At 45.3% G+C, this 20537-nt stretch overlaps 1 protein-coding gene across 4 annotated transcripts in view; it reads right to left on the bottom strand.

The window, feature by feature from the left end:
* Positions 1-11862: 11862 nt before the first annotated feature.
* HNF1B (HNF1 homeobox B) overlaps positions 11863-20537 on the bottom strand; it is a 52894-nt gene continuing 44219 nt past the window's right edge. For 2 of the 4 annotated variants that reach the window (XM_077745539.1, XM_077745541.1), the window contains one exon: positions 11863-12813. In XM_077745539.1, the coding sequence (XP_077601665.1) occupies positions 12701-12813 (113 nt within the window). In that variant the 3' untranslated portion in view covers positions 11863-12700. The remainder of the gene's footprint in view (positions 12814-20537) is intronic. The other 2 variants (XM_077745538.1, XM_077745540.1) reach the window with 1 other exon arrangement.

The raw sequence follows: 20537 nt of genomic DNA, 5'->3' as shown, positions 1-20537 counted from the left end.
CTCATGCCTGTCAGAATGGCTAAAATCAACAAGTCAGGAAACAACAAATATTGGCAAGGATGTAGAGAAAGGGGAACACTTTTGCATTGTTGGTGTGAATGCAAACTGGTGCAGCCACTCTGGAAAACAGTGTGGAGGTTCCTCAAAAAATTAAAAATAAAACCACCCTATGACCCAGCAATTGCACTACTAGGTATTTACCCAAAGGATATGAAAATATTGATTCAAATGGGCAATGCACCCCAAAGTTTATAAGCAGTATTATCAATGATAGCCAAAGTTTGGAAAGAGTCCAAATGTCCATCAACTAATGAATGGATAAATAAGAAGTCATATATATATATGTATACACACACACACACACACACACACACATATATACATACATACATACAATGGAATACTCACTCAGCCATCAAAAAGAATAAAATCTTGCCATTTTCAACGATGTGGATGGAACTAGAGTGCATTATGCTAAATGAAATAAGTCAGTCAGAGAAAGACAACTATCGTGATTTCACTCATGTGGAATTTAAGAAACAAAACAGATGAACATAGGTAAAGGGAAGGAAAAATAAGATAAAAATAGAGAGGGAGGCAAACCATAAAAGACTCTTAAATGCAGAGAACAAACTGAGGGTTGCTGGATGGGGGAGGGGCTAAATGGGTGATGGACGTTAAGGAGGGCACCTGTTGGGATGAGCACTGGGTATTATACGTAAGTGATGAATCACTGGGTTCTACTCCTGAGACCAATACTACACTGTATGTTAACTAACTTGAATTTAAATAAATAAATTTAAAAATTTTACTTATCTCTTAATAAAATTAATGCTCTGGGAAAATGAACTATTTTTGCTGTGGCTTCTTGTACTCCTTGGTCCACTGCCCTATACCCTGGGGGTGAGAAGCATGTTTTTTTTAAGACATCAGACTCATACACAGGCACCCCATTGAGGGGTACCATCCTGAAGTGAGTCTCTAACATGCTTGCATCACCACGCCCTTGATACCAAAGCACTCCTCTGGGTCTGTCCTATATTATGCTGGCCACATACTCCTCCAGGCTGACCTACAGGATATCCTCTCCCCTCTGGGTTCATCCTGGTTCCTCTAGCAGGATTTGGAGATCAAGTGGCCTGTAACACTATTCCCCAAATGTCTAGGGACCGTGGCTCTAACCCTTTTTGCAGGGTTCTTTCACAGGGAATGGGCAGAACAGGACAACAGAAGTATGAGATCCTGAGGCAACTGGAAAACCACTAGTAAAGTGGATACCTAAGGAACTAATTACCCAAAGGGCTAAGGACTGTCCCCGCAACTGTCTTGGTGGGCTTTAGCACTGCACCCCATCTTGCTTTCCCTGACACAGCTGCTCCATCTGTACAAGGAAACTAGGACTCAAGGTTGCCTGCTTATCTGATGAGGCAGAAGCTGGGTGATCCAAAGTTCATGGTAGGTTTGTTGTAGATTCAGTATATCAATGGTTTTCAAATTTAAAAAATGCAACCCATTGATTTATTCACTCACGCATTCATACACTTTTATTCATTCAACATGTCTTTATAGAGAACCTACTATGCACCAGCCACCCTATGAAGTACTGGAGACATAATGGTGACCAAGAAGGGACATGGTCTGGCCCCTGTAGAACTTGCAAATGCAAAGCCCTCACATGCCGCTTTATCCTCTCTTCCTTGGCTGCTTGCAGAGGTGGCAGCCATCTCCTACTTGGTATCATGGCCAGTCTCAGACCTCCGGTAAAGTCCAAGACCATTAAACAGATGACCGAGAAGTTCACCCGGCACCCATCAGACCGATATGTCAAAATTCAGTGCAACCGGTAGAAACCCAAGAGGCATTGACAATAAGGTGTGCAGAAGATTCAAAGGCCATATCTTGATGCCCAACACTGGTTACAGGAACAATAAGAAAACAAAGCACAGGCTGCCCAGTGGCTTCCGAAATTTCCTAGTTCTCAATGTCAAGGAGGTTGAAGTACTGCTGATGTATATCAAATCTTACAGTGCAGAGATTGCTCATGGTGTCTCCTCCAAGAACCACAAAGCTACTGGAGAAAGAGCAGCCCAGCTGGCCATCAGAGCCACCAATCCCAAAGCCAGACTGTGCAGCAAAGGAATGGAAGAGATAGACATCATATATGCATGTTGTATTTGTGTTAATAAAACCATAAAACTACCAAAAAAAAAAAAAGAACTTGCAAATGAGAAACAGAATTAAATTAATTATCTCCAAGGAAGTAGATGAAAGAAACTCTGATGGGGCAGGCCCAGGGCTTTCTGCTGCTGACTGCTCCTGCTCTGGAATGTTCTGTCCAAAAGAGTTAAGTACACAAATAGCAGGCTCTAAACTAAGTCAGAGGTAATGGCTGGTTTACCAGCTGCAGCTCCTCATAGGAAGGTAAGAAACATAAAACAAAATCCCCCTTCAACTCCTCTCACATGGCCTTCTGCCCCAGGACAATGCACCAAACCCGTGGTGTGCGAGCGCACTTGAGGAGGATATTCAGAGTCTCACTGGATCCTCACTTTAGAGCTGTGATACTAAGTGGCACATTGACATTAAGTCCTCCATTTCACAGATACAGAGTCTGAGGCCCCAGAGAAGCAAAAGCAGCCCACTGAAGCTCACCTGGCCAGAATGGGACCAAGATGGGATATCTAAGTCAGTGGGGAGGAGTAGGGCCCAGGGCATGACTCTTGCTTCATTTTCTTAAAGTTTATTTACTTTGAGAGTGAGAGAAAGAGAGAGGGAGACAGAGAATCCTAAGCAGGCTCTGTGCTGACACAGTATGGGGCTTCTTGAACTCATGAATCATGAGATCATGACCTGAGCCAGAATCAAGAGTCAGACCACTCAACTGACTGAGCCACCCAGGTGCCCCGTGACTCTTGCCTTTAATGAGCAGTATTGGGTTGAATGCCTCCAATAACTTGCCAGACAGACACCCATGGTTCTGGAGACACTGGCCACTGACCCTCCCCATGACATGTGCAGATCTGATGGCTTTAATGTAGAAAAACTCCGGACTCTAGAACTCAGCTAAAAGCTGGTGGGACAATGGAAACATGGGCTTTGAAATACATCCAAACAACCCGCAGCTCTGTCCCTTCCTCCCCGAAGATTGACCAATGACCCCTATACCAGTGACTGAATTGTTCCTAAGAAACCTAGTGTGGCTTTGGGTACTGACTGACAAAAGATTCACACTTTTTCACCCTTCACATTTGGAGTATCTTCATCTAAACATGCACTGCCATTTAAAGGGGGAGTCAATCAAACTTGAACTAAGTTTGGTTGTATAGCTAATTGTGTTTAGAGTCACCTTCCTATGACATTAAGGCCTCCAGGAGAGGCACTGAAAAGCCTGTGAGGTCTGCTAATTCCACTGCGAGTAAGGAATGTGTTTATTCTTCCATGGGGCAAAGATCCCCCACTCCAAGTGACGCTGCCACATTGTGTAACCAGGAACATGGGTTGTTGCTGATGTAAACAAATGGCCAGGGGCAGACCTGCCAGGAGCCCAGTCTCCTTTTCCCAGAGGTGTTTCTTATGAATGGTTGTGCCCAGTGAAGCAATTTCCTGCCTTGTAAACTTCTGCCCAGCAAACCACATCTCCTATCTATCGCTGCCTTGCTCTGGGTCATAAAGCAATCCCCCAGACACCAATCTGTGCCCGACCAAGAGTCCTTGAGTAACAAGAAAATTACCCTCCAACTGCAGACGTAATGACACTTTGCAAGCTAGTGGCTTTGCAGTTTCTGAACGTAAACATCACATGCCTTACCCCATGCCTTACCTCTGCTCATCTGAGATGTGGGGCCCACATATTTGATTCTCAGACTCTGAATGCCTTGTAGGCACCAGCTGGCTAGTGACCCATCACCTTGACCTGAGGACCCTGCAGCCTGGAGAACATATTTCACTGTGTCAGATCATGATTTACAGAACCAGGGCAAGAGAAGTTCAGGCAGGGGTCCCAGGCATGCAGAAGACAGAAGGTTTGGGCTGAAACAACACTGGGAACTCATTGATTTGGACATTCAGTTTGCATATTGTGGTCCCTCAACATGGAATGTCTCCCCTATGCCCCATTTGCCTGGTGAACTGTCACTCATTCTTCATGATGTCAAGGGTCTTTCAAAGGACCATCTCTATCTAAATAGAATTGCTTCCACTGTCTTACCACTCTACCTTCTAACACCTGCACACTGCATTGCTATCACTTGTTAATTTGTCTGTCTCCCCAGCCAGGTTGGGAACTCCCTCAGGGCGTCTTGGAACCCTCAGTACCCACCATACTACACTGGCTCAAAGTCAGTGTGCAAAAGAGGCTTGTTGAATGAATGAGTGAATGGGAACCTGTTGCATGCCTCTCCATCCATGCTTAGATGCTTTGCATAATGAAAAAATACAAAGAACACAGTTAAAGGAATGAAGACCTTTAGGTTAGGGTTAGGGTTAGGTCGGTGAAGAAGGCGTAGCCAAGGAGTTCTGTCTTTGAGAAGGGTGCAATCTGGTCATCTACCCACAGATGATAGGAATATTTGCAGATGGGGTATAGAGATCGGGTCCATGGATAGATAGAAGTGGCTTGTTGTTGTTTTTCCTTTTTGAGTGCCAGCTCAGAATGGTTTCCAAGCCGATCTAACTAACCTTAGTACTATACTAGCCATAAGGCATTACCTAGGGCCTCCATTTTTATTTATTTCCTTTCTTCTTATCTCTGTTTATAAAAGCAATAACAATGACTTGCTTCTTCCTTTGAAGTTTAAGGCATTTGACATGGTGGTGGTAGGTATACATTGGCCGATTTTCCAGGCATTTATCTAGTAAACTTCATGACATACATCCACACATTGATTCACTCAAAAAATATTTACTGCAGGGGCATCTGAGTGGCTCAGTCGGTTAAGCATCCAACTTCAGTTCAGGTCATGATCTCACGGTTCATGGGTTTGAGCCCTGCATTGGGCTCTCCACTGACAGCTGGGAGCCTGGAGCCTTCTCTCTCTCCCCCCCTCCTCCTTCTCACTCTTTCAAATAAATAAACATTAAAAAATATATATTTACTGAGTACCTAATATGTCTCAGGTACCAAAAGATGGGGCACAAAACAGTAAACAAAACACCAAGTCCCTGTTCTCATAGAACTTACATCTCATAGAACTTAGTTGGGGGAAAACATTCAGTGACAGTGAGGTTGGGGCCCATCACGTTTTCTCATGTTGTAGTCCTGGAGGGACTGGATGCCAGTAATGACCACTTAATGAGCACTTACGGTGCTCATTTGCTTTACCAGACAAAGGGCTTTATGCACCTTGTATCTCATTTAATCCTATGCCAACCTTATTTTCAGATAAGGAAACAGAGAGGCCAAGTAGACTTCCCAAGATCACATATCTAGAGAGTGGCAGAGCCAGGATTTGAATCCAGATTTTTTATTGCTCTCCAGCCTGAGCTCTTAACCACAACTTTATACAATAACAGCAAATATTTACTAGGTGAACAAAGAAGTAGATGAATGGTTAACCCTAACTATAGTGGTAGCTTGGTGTTTTGCTTCCATGATACAAACATGAGCAACATGTTTAAGTTTTCCACTTACTTATTAATTTAAGCTTCTCCAAAGTATGGACCTTGTTGAAAGTAGATTTCCTAAAGACTAAGAAACCTCGTTACCATTCATGTTTCCTGGGCAAGGCAATCTGTTTTACAAATGTAATGATGATTTCTCTCCTGCCTCCCCGCAACTAGTTTTATTGAAAAATAATTGATATATGTCACTGTATAAGTTTAAGGCATACAGCATGATAATTTGATTTATATCTATTGTGAAATAATCATATATTTTAATTGAAAAATTGTACAAAAGAAACTATCACTTTAAGTTCTATTCTGGATTTGTGGTAAAGTCTCTGTATTAAACTATATAATGACCCTCAAATATGTCAGGTCCTAATCCCTTGAAGCTGTAAATGTTACCTTGAAAGGAAAGAGTCTGGGCAGATATGATTAAAGAAGATTATTTTAGTCTATTATTTTTTGGGGGGCCCTGGGGAGCTCAGTCAGTGAAGCATCCAACTCTTGATTTTGTCTCAGGTCATGATCTCATGGTTTGTGAGTCTGAGCCCCCTGTTGGGCTCTGTACTGACAGTGTGGAGCCTGCTTGGGATTTTCTCTCTTTCTCTCTCTCTCTCTCTCTCCCTGTCCCTCCCCTATTCAAGTGCATACACATGCATGCTCTCTCTCAAAATAAATAAGCTTTTAAAAAATTATTTTTAAGTAATGTCTACACTCAACATGGAGCTTGAATTCACAACCTCAAGATCTGAATTCACATATTCTACCAAATGAACTAGCCAGGTGCTCCAAAGAAGATTAGATAGGCCCTAAATACAACCACATGTATCCACATGAGAAGGAGAAAGGGGAGATTTGACACTGAAGAGAAGGTAACATGACCATGGAGGCGAGGACCGGTGATGGGGCCACCAGAAGTTAGAAGAAGCAAGCAACATAGCATCTTCTACAGTCTCCAGAGGGAATAGGACCTGCTGACACCTTGGTTTTGGCCCTGTGATACTGATTTTGGACTTCTGGCCTCCGGAACTGTGAGTAAACATATTTCCTGTAATATCTTACAGCAGTACAAGACACTAATACAGTCTCCCAGAGAGATCCCCCTACAAATGAATTCACCTCCTTTCCTGCCTCCAGCCCCTTTTTGGCTATTTGTGTTTCTTTCTAGTACCTATCAATACCTGGCACGGTGTATGTTTGTGTATTCATCTGGCTCCTCCCAGATGAACATAAGCTCCATGGGAAAACATTTTTTTTAATGGCTTTTCTTCCCTTGCCTAGAAGAGTATGTAGTACGTAGTAAGGACTCAAACATTGGTTGGATGCATGATTGAACGTCATGTTATTGCCACCTGGAGAGCTCTGACACCACATCAGGGACATACTAGCAGACATCACAGCATGACCGACCACCAAATTGCTTTCTAAAGTGCCACTTTTAAAAGATATCTGAGGGGCATTTGCATGGCTCAGTTGGTTAAGCATCTGACTCTTGATTTCAGCTCATCTCACAGTTTGTGAGATGGAGCCCAGTGTCAGGCTCTGCACTGAGCATGGACCCTGGTTAAGATCCTCTGTCCTCTCTCTCTCTTTCTCTCTCTCTCTCTCTGCTCCTCCCTCACTCTCTCTTTCTCAAAACAAAAAAAAAAAAGAAAAGAAAAAAATATGAGATAGAGTCTAGTCTTGGGCAGCGTTGTTTTTCACTTTCTACATCAATTTCTGTTTCTTACTTTGTTCAGGCCCCAAACCTTTCAGTGGCTTTAAGTGCCTCTCCTTTTCACACTCTATATCCAAACCATCGGGAAGTCTTGGTGCCTTCAAATTCTCTTCCTTCAAGAGGACACCCACAATCCAACTGCCTTTCTTCACCTCCATTGCCCTTTTGCCACTCCTGGTCTCAGGCCAATGACAGCAATGGCTTCTGATGGTCACCCTTGGCCCCTCCATACAACTCAGCAGCCAGAGGGATTTTCTGAAAACAAAAGTCACATCTTGTCTCTACTTCGCTCATAACTCTCTAATGACTCCCAGCTCCCTCAGAGGAAAAGCCAGGTCTTTACAGAAGCTACAGCAGTGCCTACAGACCGCAACGACAAATGCCCTCTGTCATTTGTTGTCATGTCCCACATCCCTAACACATGGTTCTCCCTGTCACTCAGCTCCAGCTTTTCTTTTTTATTTTTTTAATAGTTTATTGTCAAGTTGGCTTCCATATAACACCCAGTGCTCATCCCAACAAGTGCCCTCCTCCACCCTCCTTCCCCTACCATCAGCTCTCAGTTTGTTCTCAGCATTCAAGAGTCTCTCATGGTTTGCCTCCCTCCCTCTCCCCAACTATTTTTCCCTTTCTTCTCCCCCATGGTCCTCCATTAAGTTCCTCCTAATCCTCCTATACGTGCAAACATATGGTATCTGTCCTTCTCTGCCTGACTTATTTCACTCAGCAATAACACCCTCAAGTTCCATCCATGTTGCTACACATGGCCAGATTTCATTCTTTCTCATTGCCATGTAGTATTCCATCGTGTAGATAAACCATATCTTCTTGATCCATTCGTCAGTTGATGGACACTTAGGCTCTTTCCATGTTTTAGCTATTGTTGAGAGTGCTGCCATGAACATTGGGGTACATATGCCCCTATGCATCAGCACTCCTGTATCCCTTGGGTAAATTCCTAGCAGTGCTATTGCTGGGTCATAGGAGAGTTCTATTAATTTTTTGAGGAATCTCCACACTGTTTTCCAGAGGGGCTGCACCAGTTTACATTCCCACCAACAGTGTAAGTTCCAGCTCTTCTAACCTCCCTGCTTCCGTAGAAGTTTCTGTCATCACACATACACGTTCAGTTACTGCTTGCTTCCCCTACTAGAATGAACTTCAAGAGGGGAAGAATTTTAAGATTTTTAAAAAAGTAATNTCTCTCCTAGAAATAAATAAAACATTTAAAAAAAAAAAAAAGAATTGCATGTTCCACTGACTTACAGGCGCCCCAAGAGGGGAAGGATTTTTATTTGGTTCACTGATGTATCCTCAGTGTCTAGAACAATGGTGCCTGGCACATAATAGGTGTCAGTAAATATTTCTTGAATAAGTAAATAAGAAACATAATTTTGGACTAGATAATGTTTCCAAAAGCAAAGGGATACAAAGAAGGATTTATAATAGCTCAGGAAATCCGGCACACTTTCCTTATACTGGGATTTTTTTTTCTTTTAAAAAAACTTAGCTTTCGTAATTGAGAATAATTTAATATAATTGGTCTATTAAGGATGTCAGGACAATAGGGCACAGAAAAGAAACCTGCCTTTTGGAAATATGACAGTTTGTAAGAAAATTAACTTTGTGGAAACTATAAAGAAATATGTCGTGCAGTTTAATGGCATAAACATACATATACAGACTGTGTGAAATTGATTTGATGAATCCTGCTTTTGATGTTACTTTGTTTGCTCTGCTCTGCTGTCCCTTAGAACACATTTCCTCTCTATACACACACACAGCACCGTACAGATGACACTCAGGAAAACATGGTCATTCAGGCATGTGTCAAGTGCTGCACACCCCAAAGATTCATTTAAAAAATACAGCCATGTTATAAATCTTGGCTGACAATCTAGTATTTGCCTAGCCAGAATGACCTCTGCACAAGAATTGAGGGCAAAGAGAGGGGGGAAGAGAGGGAAAAGAAGGAGAGGGAGAGTGAGTGGAGAGGGAGAGGGGGGAGGGGGAGAGGGAGGGTGGTGCAGGCTTTATAGGCATTTGGTTTAGAGGACTGCAGCTTCTCACGAGTATTCAGCCTGTAGGACGCAAATGGGAAGTGTTTGAAGTATTATAACATGGATATGTCATATGTCACTGGCTGGTTCACTATGAGCAATCTTACATTCCGGAGCAGATTTTGCCAGTGTTTGTTTGAATTGACTCCTAATTCAAAGGGAACACATCAACCCTGATTTTCCTTGGGAAGAAGTTTGCTCCTGCTTCTTCCTGATCCACACCATTCCTTGTTCTGGGCACTCCTCTTGCATGGTCCTACCAACGTTTAGGAGCACTACCAACTGTAGTCTTGGCCTCCTGGTTCTCACACTTCCTGCAATGGTCACATTTTACTTTCTTCTTTCCCTTTAGGAGACAAAGACTCTCTTTGGTCAAACCTTTCCCCTTTCCTCAGACCCCCCTCCCTGGCTCATCCTTGGTTCCCAGATGGATTTGCCATACACCATAGAAATGAAGAAAATCATGTTACCAGCAATTTGGCAGTTTTATCAAGCATCAAATTTGTGGTGAGGTTATTTGGAAATAGTGACAAACCCCAGAAGACTATACAAGAAGTCACTGTGGGATGAAAGAGTACTAATAACATAAAATACCAACCACACTTCCAAGCATTCAACATGTATCAACTCATTCACTCCTCAAACAACCTTACACAGTGGGTACTATTATCATTACTCAATTTAATGGAGGACACTGAGGATGGGGTTAAGTGCTGGAGTTGGAGATTCTAATCAGGGCATTCTGGCTCCAAAATGAACACCAAGACCTGCCCCTGGCTGTGGGCCAAGAGCTCAGATTCCCTGGGTGTCTACATTGTGTTCTTATCCCCCTGAATCTAGCAGCCTAGCCCTCCAGTTATCTCTGCCTTAGTTGGGGCAGGGGGAGGAGTCCACTGTTTGGGATGGAAAAGGTTAATACATTTTAAGGCAGGTCTTCATTATTGACCTCATTTCTTATCCATGAGCGTTAAAAATGAAATCTGCTTCCCCAGAGCTTATCCTAGAAAATGACAGTAGGTCATGGGAAAACAGAGCCATCTGTTTGGGCTCCAGGTGTAAAGAGAGACACTGGAAATGTTGTTCCATGAGGTTCTGGGGGAAGAATGGGAGTTCCTAGTTACAAGTGAATCTTTAGAGTGGGTAATTCCACCTGACCCCTACATTGTAGGTGGCCTCCTTGTCCCTTTGTAGAGCCAGTGTAGAAGGTCCCTGCTTCATTCAGAAGGGAGGTGCTAACCTTGCCAGGGTTGTCTTCTATATGTCTTGGTTTATACAGGGTTTAGTTAGGAAAAGTCTCTAGAACCTTCCCCAACCCACCTATCCTCACTCCCCTCAGCTTCCAGCTCTGCCCATATGACTGCTTGGATGAAAAGACCTTCTGCGTTCTCAGGGCTACTGCAATAATGCAAGATCTAAAATGTACCAAATGTAGATACTTGTTCCAGAAACAAAATGAGTCCAGATACAGGGTTCCAACTAAGGTTCAGACTTGAGGCCTATATTCCCTTCCTCTTCCTGGAGCTTACAGGAGCTATCCAATAGGACATCTCAACTAGTGACAGAGGATCTTGGCCTCTCGACACATGGTGCTTGGCCGTGGCCCCAGCTCCTCTCAACTGAACCATGAGTGTTCTCTTGACCACTTCAGCTCATAATAACATTGTCCAGGGGAACCAGGAACCAAAGGAGGTCGCCATTTCCTTATCTATCCATCCCTATTCTGGGCACATAGTAGAGTATGTACTCAGTAAATCTGCCCCGATCACTGCAAAGTGCATCTTCCACTGCACTGAGGTTGAGAGAAACCTGTTGCCTGGGGCCTGCTCAGCACAATTCCTTTGCTTATACCACATCTAGGAAACCCTCTGACTTGAAGCAAGAAACCACATGCTAGTAGGTCTATGCTGTACAAGAGGAGATGGCAAAGAAGATAGGTACATCCTCTTTCCTGAAGTCAGCACTGGATTGTTTGTGGCAATGTCCTTGCTGGTGGAGTGTCCGGGCCTTTGGCTTTTATTCATTAGCATCCTGGCCAGAGGGGGAAAGCTGGACAGAAGGTGACACCCACAAGAGCTTCCCATTCTCCCTGTGGCTAACAGCCCCATAGAAGGAAGGAAAGGCTGAGATTAATGCTTAAAACAAGGCTGAACAAGTTACCCACAGGGTTTCCATTCTTCCTGCTTTTAATCTGTCCCTAAGGCCACGAGTCACCAAGAGCTGGCTCTATTCCTTTACTCCTGTGAGTTGCAGGGAAGACAAAGGTGTGGGCTCCTGCTCTGTCAGATTCCCTCAGAGGAGCTTGTGGAGTCTGGATAGGGGCATCAACTCTTCTTACCTTAGCAGTACATCCGGTATAAAGACACTAGGATGTGTAGCCATGAATCCAATGGACTAAATGGAAAATTCCAAGGAGAGCAGGAGTCAGGGGCTCTTGGAACCATGGCAGGGGAAATGTCAGAGACAGAAATATGAGACTCGGGGCAGTGATAAAATAAATTGTTTTAATGGGAGGCTTTCTGAAAGTGTAACTTTTTCTTGTGCTATCAAGCAGCCAGTTTTCCTGCCTTGGGGGTTTCTTAGGTGGCACCCTGACTGAACTCCTAGCCCCACTGGAAGCTAGGATGTTAGTCTGACACTACTACGTTCAGCCCCTCCAGGATCCAGAGGTGTGTCTTAACATAAGGAGATTAGAGTCAGCTGGCAGTCAGTCCCAAATGGACAGTCCCTATAAGTGTCCAGAGGCCTGAGGGAAAGGGACAGAGGCTTCACTTCTGACTCGGGATATGTCTCCGTGGGGGGAGAAAGAAGAGGACAAGTCACTTCGAAAATTCAACTCTGACCTTTACAAAGAAAACTAATAGACACTTTAGTATTATATACAGGGTGGGGGAGGGGAAGGGAGTGGAGGTGAGATTGCACTTAATTACAGTAGGTTATAGTTTACACCCATTGGACAAATTTACTTCTTCGAAAGAAATCTCGAGATCAGCTAGGAGGGGGTGAGGGAGGGTGGGAGTCTGTGGATATTTACAGTGTGTTTGGCTCAGTTCAATAGCACGTGTCCTCCTCCTGTCAGTAACAGATTCAAGTTTTCACATCAGTTTGTTCGATGAAGGAGCATAATGCAGGCACATCGTTCTTTCTTCCTCTTCCACGGTTTCTTGTCTCCCACCTGTGGGCAGGATGGGAGCACTTGACGTATTGAGAGAGGCATGGCGACAATACTGCATAGAAGGGAAGGGCTGCGCCTCGGAACGGCTTGTCTGAAGCGTCAGCAGGATGTCAGGTAAGCAGGGACCTCTCAAAGGTGCTTGTCCGGTCACTGGGCTTTTCTGTGACAGCTGCCCGGAGGGTGATGGTGTGGAAAATAGGGTCCTAGTTGCTGTGCACAACGCAAGTGATGTGTGATCATCACCAGGCTTGGAGAGGACACTGCAGACAGAGGAGAGAGAGCTCAGCTGCGTGCAGTTAGCAGAGACAATGGCCCTTAGTTTGTCTTCTCCAGGGGAGCTGACACACAAGTCAGCCAGCAAAGGGCCAAGGACCTAGTGTCTGCTCCATGCCACAGTGTTGGTCCTGAAGCACACTCCCTTTAGGAAAACTCAGGAGCCAGATCTTCTGGCCACTTCAGAAGAGAGAAATGAACTGCTGGGGACCTTGAACTAATCATAACTCACTGACCTTTATCCTGGAGTCAAGCTCCTCTTTCTTTGAGAGTGGGTTTTTATTTTAATGTTTATTTATTTTTAAGAGGGGGGAGGAGCAGAGAGAAAGGGAAACACAGAATCTGAAGTAGGCTCCAAGCTCTGAGCTGTCAGCACAGAGCCCAACGCACGGCTCAAACTCATGAATCGTGAGATCATGACCTGAGCTGAAGTTGGATGCTTCCACCCAGACGCCCCAAGAGTGGGTTTTACAATGTGCTCGGTGTGGTTGCAACGGCAGCTGGATGGGAGCTCTTGCCTCTCATGGAAGTCAGGGTCCTATTCCTAAGACCTATAAGGGCTAGTGTCCACTAGACCATTGATCCCCAAACTTCAATGGACCTAAGAATACAGGACATCCCATGAACATGGTGCTCTGATGGAGTGGACTTGCAGTAGACCTAAGAACCTGCATTTCTAATCAGCTCCCAGATTGTGCCAATACTGCTTATCTACTTGAGCATATGAGAAAATCACCACTTGCTCTAACGACTCATCAGGGAAGGATTGTGGGGAAGAGCTCTCTGGAGGCTTGTTCCTAACAGGACAAGAAACCTGGGTTGAAGGCCCCTGGTGCCAGACTTCCAGATGGCGGGGGGCAGAAGACCCCAGAATAGATGGAGAAACCCCCCAAGAAGAGCTATCCCTTCCAGAGCCCTCAGCCTCATTCATTTCAACTGTCATGGCACACCATTCCTGTCCCTTTCCCTTCAGGGAGACCCTTTTTGCTTCCCTCTGTTTCTTCCTTCACTTTCACTTGTTTGGGCACCTAAGGGGAAAGTCCTGCCTTTTGATTTAATGGCTCTTTCTCTGAAGACTCTTCCCTAAACTTTCAGGAGCACGCATACATATGTGTTGCCATTATGCCCATTTTACAGATTAGAAAGACAAGCTCAATGAAAGTGAATTGTCCAGGGTTTCAGAACTAGGCGAGCAGAGAGACAGAAATTCAAACTGGTTCTGGGTACCCTCCTGGCACATGCTCTGAGGTTAAAAGTCTTCTACTGGCTTTGTGTTCTTGGTCAAGGTACTCTCTTTGTGTCTGTTTTGTCACCTATAAAATGGAGGTTGTAGAGGGATCAGGTGAGCCGATGTATGGGAAGTGCTCAGAATTAACACTGGGCCACACAGGGTACCCTGGTCCATGCTGTCCTCGAGCCCTCTTCAGAATGCGACCAAGCTGTGCATTCATTTGAGGGGAAGAGTTCTGACCCTTTTAAATTCTTGAGGCCCTGGTCAGGGTCTTCTGATACCCTTTGCCTCCTCTTCCGCCCACCACCTGCCCCCACTTTTGAGTCTCTTTACTTCCCACTATCAGCCTTTTTCCAATATTCAGATTTCAGGCAAGGAGAGAGAAAATGGCTTGTGACCTTGCAGGTTTCAATAGAAGAGCAAACAAGAAGGGCAGATAAGGAGACGCCAGCGAGATTCTATGACCTGTCATTAGGGATGGGCTTCCCAGCTATCAAATGTTTGCTCACATAATAAAATGGTGGCAGAGCCCTAAATGTTGTCAAAGGAACTAGAGCTATTTGTCCCCTTCCGAGTCTAAACACAAACAGCTGATAAGGGGTGCACTGTGGTCCCTCAGAACCAAGGCCTGGCAGACCTAGCCCCGCGGGGGCTTTGCCCAGAGGATCCCTGAGGGAACCATCCCTCTGAAAGGGGTGGTAGCTATGATGATTACATATGGTAAGAGCTAACATTTATTGAAGTCCTACTGTGTGCCAGGCACCCTGCTAAGGAAGGACTTTTACTCACATCATTGTTTTTGGATTCACACATCAACCCTTTGAAGCAGGTAATTATCATTCATCCATTTAACACATTTTTGAATGCTTTCTACATGCTTAGCACTTTTTTAGGCACAGGGGATGCAGCCACGAATAAGACCCTGTCCAGACCCTTGCAGAGTTTATATTCTAGAGAGAGTTCTGAACAATAAAGGAGTGTGTGTGCATATACACATGTGTATATATACTGTACATGTGTACACAAAATAAAATTTCAGGTGGAGATGAACGCTCTGTAGAAATATAGGCATGATGACAGGTTAGGGTGATTTGAAGGCAAGGAATAATTTACAAAGGGGAATTAGGAGGCGCCTCCTGGATGTGATGACATTTGAGCCGAATGAAATGAGGGAGCAAATATGAAAATATGTGCATTATGGAGTTTTAGGGGCAGAAGAGACCACAAATGCAGAAGTCCTGAAGTGAGATCACATCGATTCTAGTTCAGCTGAAGTCGAGTGAAAGAGGGAGGAGAAGAAGGAGGTGAGAAGGGCAGGCTGGCAGGGGGCTGATCACACTGGGTCTTGGAACCCTCCATTTCAGCTTGTTTGTAAAGGGAAGCTACTGGAGAGTTTTGATGGGGGTGTGGGTGTGGCGGATAGACATGATTGGTTTCCCGTCTTAAGAGATCATTCTGGTTGCTGTGTAGTGAGCAGATTGTAACCACCATCATGGGGCAGGTGGACATAGGAGTGAGAAGCTGGGGCCAGTGCAGGGCATCAGTGGGAGCAGGGACTGGACTGGTGGGGCAGTGAGAAGTGCTCAGATGAGGGATGCAGAGTTTATCCATGGACTGGTTGTGGGGTGTGCAGGGAAGAATCAAGGAGACTCTCAGGTACCTTACCTGAGCAACTGGTTACCATTTCTGGAAGTGGAGAAGCTCCAGGATGAAGCAGTGTGAGTAGGGAGAAATGGGGCAAAATGAAGATTTCCTATTTTAGTGAGACTTGTCAGGTATACTAGGGATGCACATGTACAATGCCCAAGCTGCACCGGGTTTGTGAATGGGCACTCAAGGGAGAGGTCCGTACCGGAGACAGAAGTACAGGATCCATCGGCGGGTACGCTTGATCCAAAGCCATGGGATTGGAGATCACTCAGGAGTGAACACAGAAGAGAATGAGTGATAGGGCCCTCCAACCATTAAGTGTTGGGAAGACAAGCTGCCAGCTATGGAAATGAGGAACGCCACAGTGGGGGAGAACCAGGATGGGTACTGTCCCAAAGTGAAAAAAGGAAGGAGCAGTCAGCTGTGTCAGAGGCAGAGGTCAGAAAGTTTCCACTGAGTTTAACAATATGGCAGTACTCGTGCGCTGGACCAGAGAGGTTTTAATATGGTGTGAGGACAAATGCTAGTCAAGAATAGCCTTAAGACAGAACTAGGGGGTGAGGAAGTAGAGACAGTGAGTACAGATAACTTACTACTATTAAGTTAGATTAATTATGGCCCCATTAATTAAAAGTAATGATTATACTTCAAGGGAATTGTGACTTAGAGGGGTTATAAGTAACTTGCCCAGGGTCTCATAATAGAAACGTCTATGCTCTTAAACACAAGGAAGATTATTTCCTTCTACCTTCTGAGCATGGCCATGGGGAGGCCACAGGGAAATAAATAAATAAATAAATAAATAAATAAATAAATAAATAACTAAATAAATAAATAAATAAATTTACAGCCTTCTTTCCCCAGGGTTGCCAGCAGGGAAGGCCAAGTTCACCCCAGCCGCCATGGGCTGGGTATTCTGGGCCAACCACCAAGCTAGGTATTTTACAAGATTTATAACATGCAGGGTTTTTAATGATCCCACAGAAGAGGAATCATTATTTTCATATTACAAATGAGGAAACTGAAGCTCAGAGAGGCTAGGACTTCTGCATGAGATCACCCAGGTAGAAAGTGGTAGAATCTTGGGTCTAGGTCTGCCTAACTCCCAAGTTGGTGCTCTTAATCATCACACCATACTGCCTGACCCCTAGCGGAGAAGGTTGGAAGCTGGGGAATGGCTGCCAGGGATTTATGACGAGGCTGTCTACCTGCTGTCAGCACCCCTGTCTAGTGACTGCTCGGCGGCCCTCTCCTGACCTCTCTATAAACTAGGAAGTGGAGCAGTGGGCACAGAGGTTGTGGAAACAGGATTCGGCTTGCAGCCTGCCCACACTTGTTTTAACCGAGGTCGGTGCTTGCTGCGGTCTGGTTTCCAGACTGGCAGGGCATTGTTTTGCAGGAGCTCAGGCCCAGACCTACTCAGATGGTAACTCGCCAGCTCCCAAGGTTGAGGAGGAGGGAGAGGCATAAGCTCTGAAAGGACGGAGGGCATGTGAGAAAATCCCAGCCTGAGGTTCCTGAAATGTGATCCACAAGGCCCTGGGGCATGTCTGTCCTGACAATGGAAAATAGTGGGATCAAATACAAGTTCAAATCCCGGATGTTAGCCTTATGCCTGCATAACCTCAGGTCATTTTTATGAGTGCTTAAAAATGGATATTAAAAGGAGAGCATTGCTTAACGGATTTGGAGCGAGAAGACCAGTCTGGAAGTCGAGCTCCAGATTTATCATCTGTGTGAATTTGGCCAGATCCCTCCCCACCTCTAAAGCTCTGTAAGTCAGCCATAAAAAATATATACCTTGCAGAATGGGTGGGAGGGTTAGCCAGGAAAGTTAAGAATGGAAAAGCACCTGGAGTGTTGCTATGGAAATGGGAGGCACTCAAAAAAATGTTAGTTCTGAATTCACTCACTCTCACTCACTCACTCACTCACTCATATTTACTGAACGTCTACTATAGCCCAGGCATTTGGCTAAACACAAAGGCAGGTCCCTGCTCTATTTGCTTTTATCCTGGGAGTTAACCTCCTTTGACCCCATGTAGTCCAGTAAGTTACATTTTGAAGGAGTTGATAGAAAGTATCTCCTAAAGGATCACAGATGGCAAGGAGAAACAGGGAGGTAGTTAGTGCTTTGAGTATTTGACCATGTACCAGCCACTGTCTCAGGCACTTTGAATATCCCGGGGGAGGGGGAAGGGTAGGATTTTCCCCATGAGACATGCAGAAATGGTCTTGCAGGGTGAATCAACTGCTCAAGGTCACATGTTGGGTGGTGAAGGAGCCAGGATTAATGCAGGGGTGCTGGGCTTTCCTAGCACTCTGGGATGCCTCTACAGTAGCACTGCCCAGGATGTGTCCCTCTACCCGGAGCATCTGTGCACACAAATAGCCCCACCATTCGATGCATACNTTGTGGTTTCTGACTTTAAACCAGCCATTCACCCAACGCTTATAATGAAGGAATCTTCCTTTCCTCACATCGTGTGACCCCCGGTTCCCAGCAATGGTCTTGAAACTCCTTTTGGAAAATAATACTTTAAAACAAAGAAAAAGCAGAATTGCCACCAGAACTCATTTCTGACCCTTTGCCTTGGGAATAGAGTTAATACAAATTTTCTTCACCTTGGTTCTTTCTGCTGTTGGGAGGCAGCACCTTTACCCTCACTTGACTTCCTTCTGCCTTTCCCCATCCTCCTCCCCTTCAGTTTGTAGGAAGAAAGTTTCCTGATTGGAACACCTCTCTGGGCTGGATTTTACCCTTGTTCCTGACCGTTAGCTCCACAACAGCAGCAAATACTGTAGATATTTTAGAGATGGCTATTGGAAGGCAAGTATTGTTTAAGTGGAAGGAGTCTAGGATTTAGAGCCAAAGCCCAAAGTCTGAAGGTCCAGCTCTAGAACTGATCACCTCTTGGACCTTGGGCAGGTCACTCTCCATCTCTGAGCCTCAGTTCATTCCTTTGCACTATGGAAGTTTCAGTAAAAAGAATGATGAGATACTGTTCATGAGAAGTATAAACATAAAATGCTATGTGAATAGTTTTATCATAAGTGTAATCATCCTTCTTATCATCACAGAAATGAGTCTACTACCAGACTCCCAGAATATCTGGGGACTTAGGGACAACTTCACAGTGGTTCATGCAGCTTCAAGGTCGGCTGGCCACTCTGTCCAGTGGAGGGGAGAAGCCATTTGGGGCCAGTGCAGGGTCTCAGAGAGCATCTCCAAGTATTTTGATTAAGAGATCATTTCCTGAATTCAGAGGGCCTGTTTCAACAAGCAAGCATCAAAGTCAACTTGGGAAAGACAGGAATAATTAATCACAGCCCTGTCTAGGGCTGACCAAGCGGCAGATGGATTGATAAACTTTTCAAAGGGGAAGGTATTCCCAAGCAGGGCTGCTGCGCCTGGCTGCCCCCTTGATTGAGATTTGTGAGCACAGATAAATGTTTTCCCTGCTCACTACAAAGAGTGGGAAATCGCACGGGAGTCGAAGGGCAGGGCAACAGGGGGTGTCCTTTCATCTTCCATTGGGTGAGAGAAGAGTGGCAGAGCTGGTCCCACACAATGTTCCCTCTCCCCCCAACTCCAGAGCCCAGCTGCCTAGGCTGTGTGTGTGTGTGTGTGTGTGTGTGTGTGTGCTCGCATGTGCAAGTGTGCGTATGTGTGTGTGTGTGTTCATAAGCATACAGGCACCCACCCAGAACATTTAATCTACACGACCTCATTGAATTTCCAGGAAAAGGAGGTGTTACAACTCTCATTTTAAAGCTGAAGAAATGAGGGCCCAGAGAGGTCAAGGTCACCAAACAAGTGGCAAACCAGGAACAGCAGCCACCTGCTCCACAATACTGCAGGACCAGGAGATGTGGGCAAAGGGAAGAACAGAGAACCTGAGCCCATGAAAGAAACTGTTGGGCAGCACAGGGCAGTGGAGGAGGTGTGATGTGCGGGGCTCAGGTGGAAAAAAGACCGTCAACAAGACCAAACGCTGCTGAGAGCACTGACATGAAGTTCAAGGTTGCCGCCTACTTATCTAGTAATCAATAGAGGCCAAACAGTTCCCACACTGCACAGACCCCAGCTCCTAAAAGGTCCTATTGTATTATTCTGGAATTGTCATCCATGCTCAGACACCTTGTCCTGTTTCCTAACTCTTGGTGTCCTGTGACAGTCCAGCTGTCCAAGCGGCAGTGATGAGCCACGCCTTTGGTTGTCTTTGCTACTCCCATCAGCTCTGTGTAGAGGTGGGAACCAGCCATCCACTGAAAGAGTGACCAAGCCTCTGGATTTCCCTCTTTCAATGCACCAGGAAGTCAATTCCAAGTTTCTTGACAGCACACCAAGTAAATGCAGGTCCCTGTAAGGCCAGACTGCACTGGAGAATCTCCATGGGTTGGTAGAATTGGGTCATTCTCTGGAGCTTACAGCGTTCTGGGTCCAGCATGGGTCCTGGATAGGGGGAATTGGCCTCAGGCCCCGGATTCCCTATTCCCTTTTTCCATTGATTAACTTGTGGAAAATCCTCGAATGGGTCCCTCTTGCAAAGCATGAAACTCTCCAGAGGGTGTGACTTTCCTGAACCTCTCTTGAAAACACCTTTTCCATGGCTCACTGATTAATCCCCTGGGCAATACTCAGTCTCACTACCTGAAGACTCTATGTCACCTGGTCTCCAGTGATTTATCAAACTTTAGTCATTTCATGCTCTTGTTGGCGAAGCTGGGGGAGCAGTCAGTCCCTTTACCTGTGGCCCATCTCCTCTGCCCTGTGACCTCAGGGATTTCTCTAGCAAGTAACTAGGAACCTGGGAAGGACCAGGCTTA

The sequence above is a fragment of the Crocuta crocuta genome, unplaced genomic scaffold (genome assembly GCF_008692635.1).
Source record: "Crocuta crocuta isolate KB4526 unplaced genomic scaffold, BGI_CrCroc_1.0 scaffold333, whole genome shotgun sequence".
Classification (NCBI taxonomy): Eukaryota; Metazoa; Chordata; class Mammalia; order Carnivora; family Hyaenidae; genus Crocuta; species Crocuta crocuta.
Note: the sequence above shows the minus strand (reverse complement) of the source record. Positions and strands in the feature narration are given on the sequence as shown.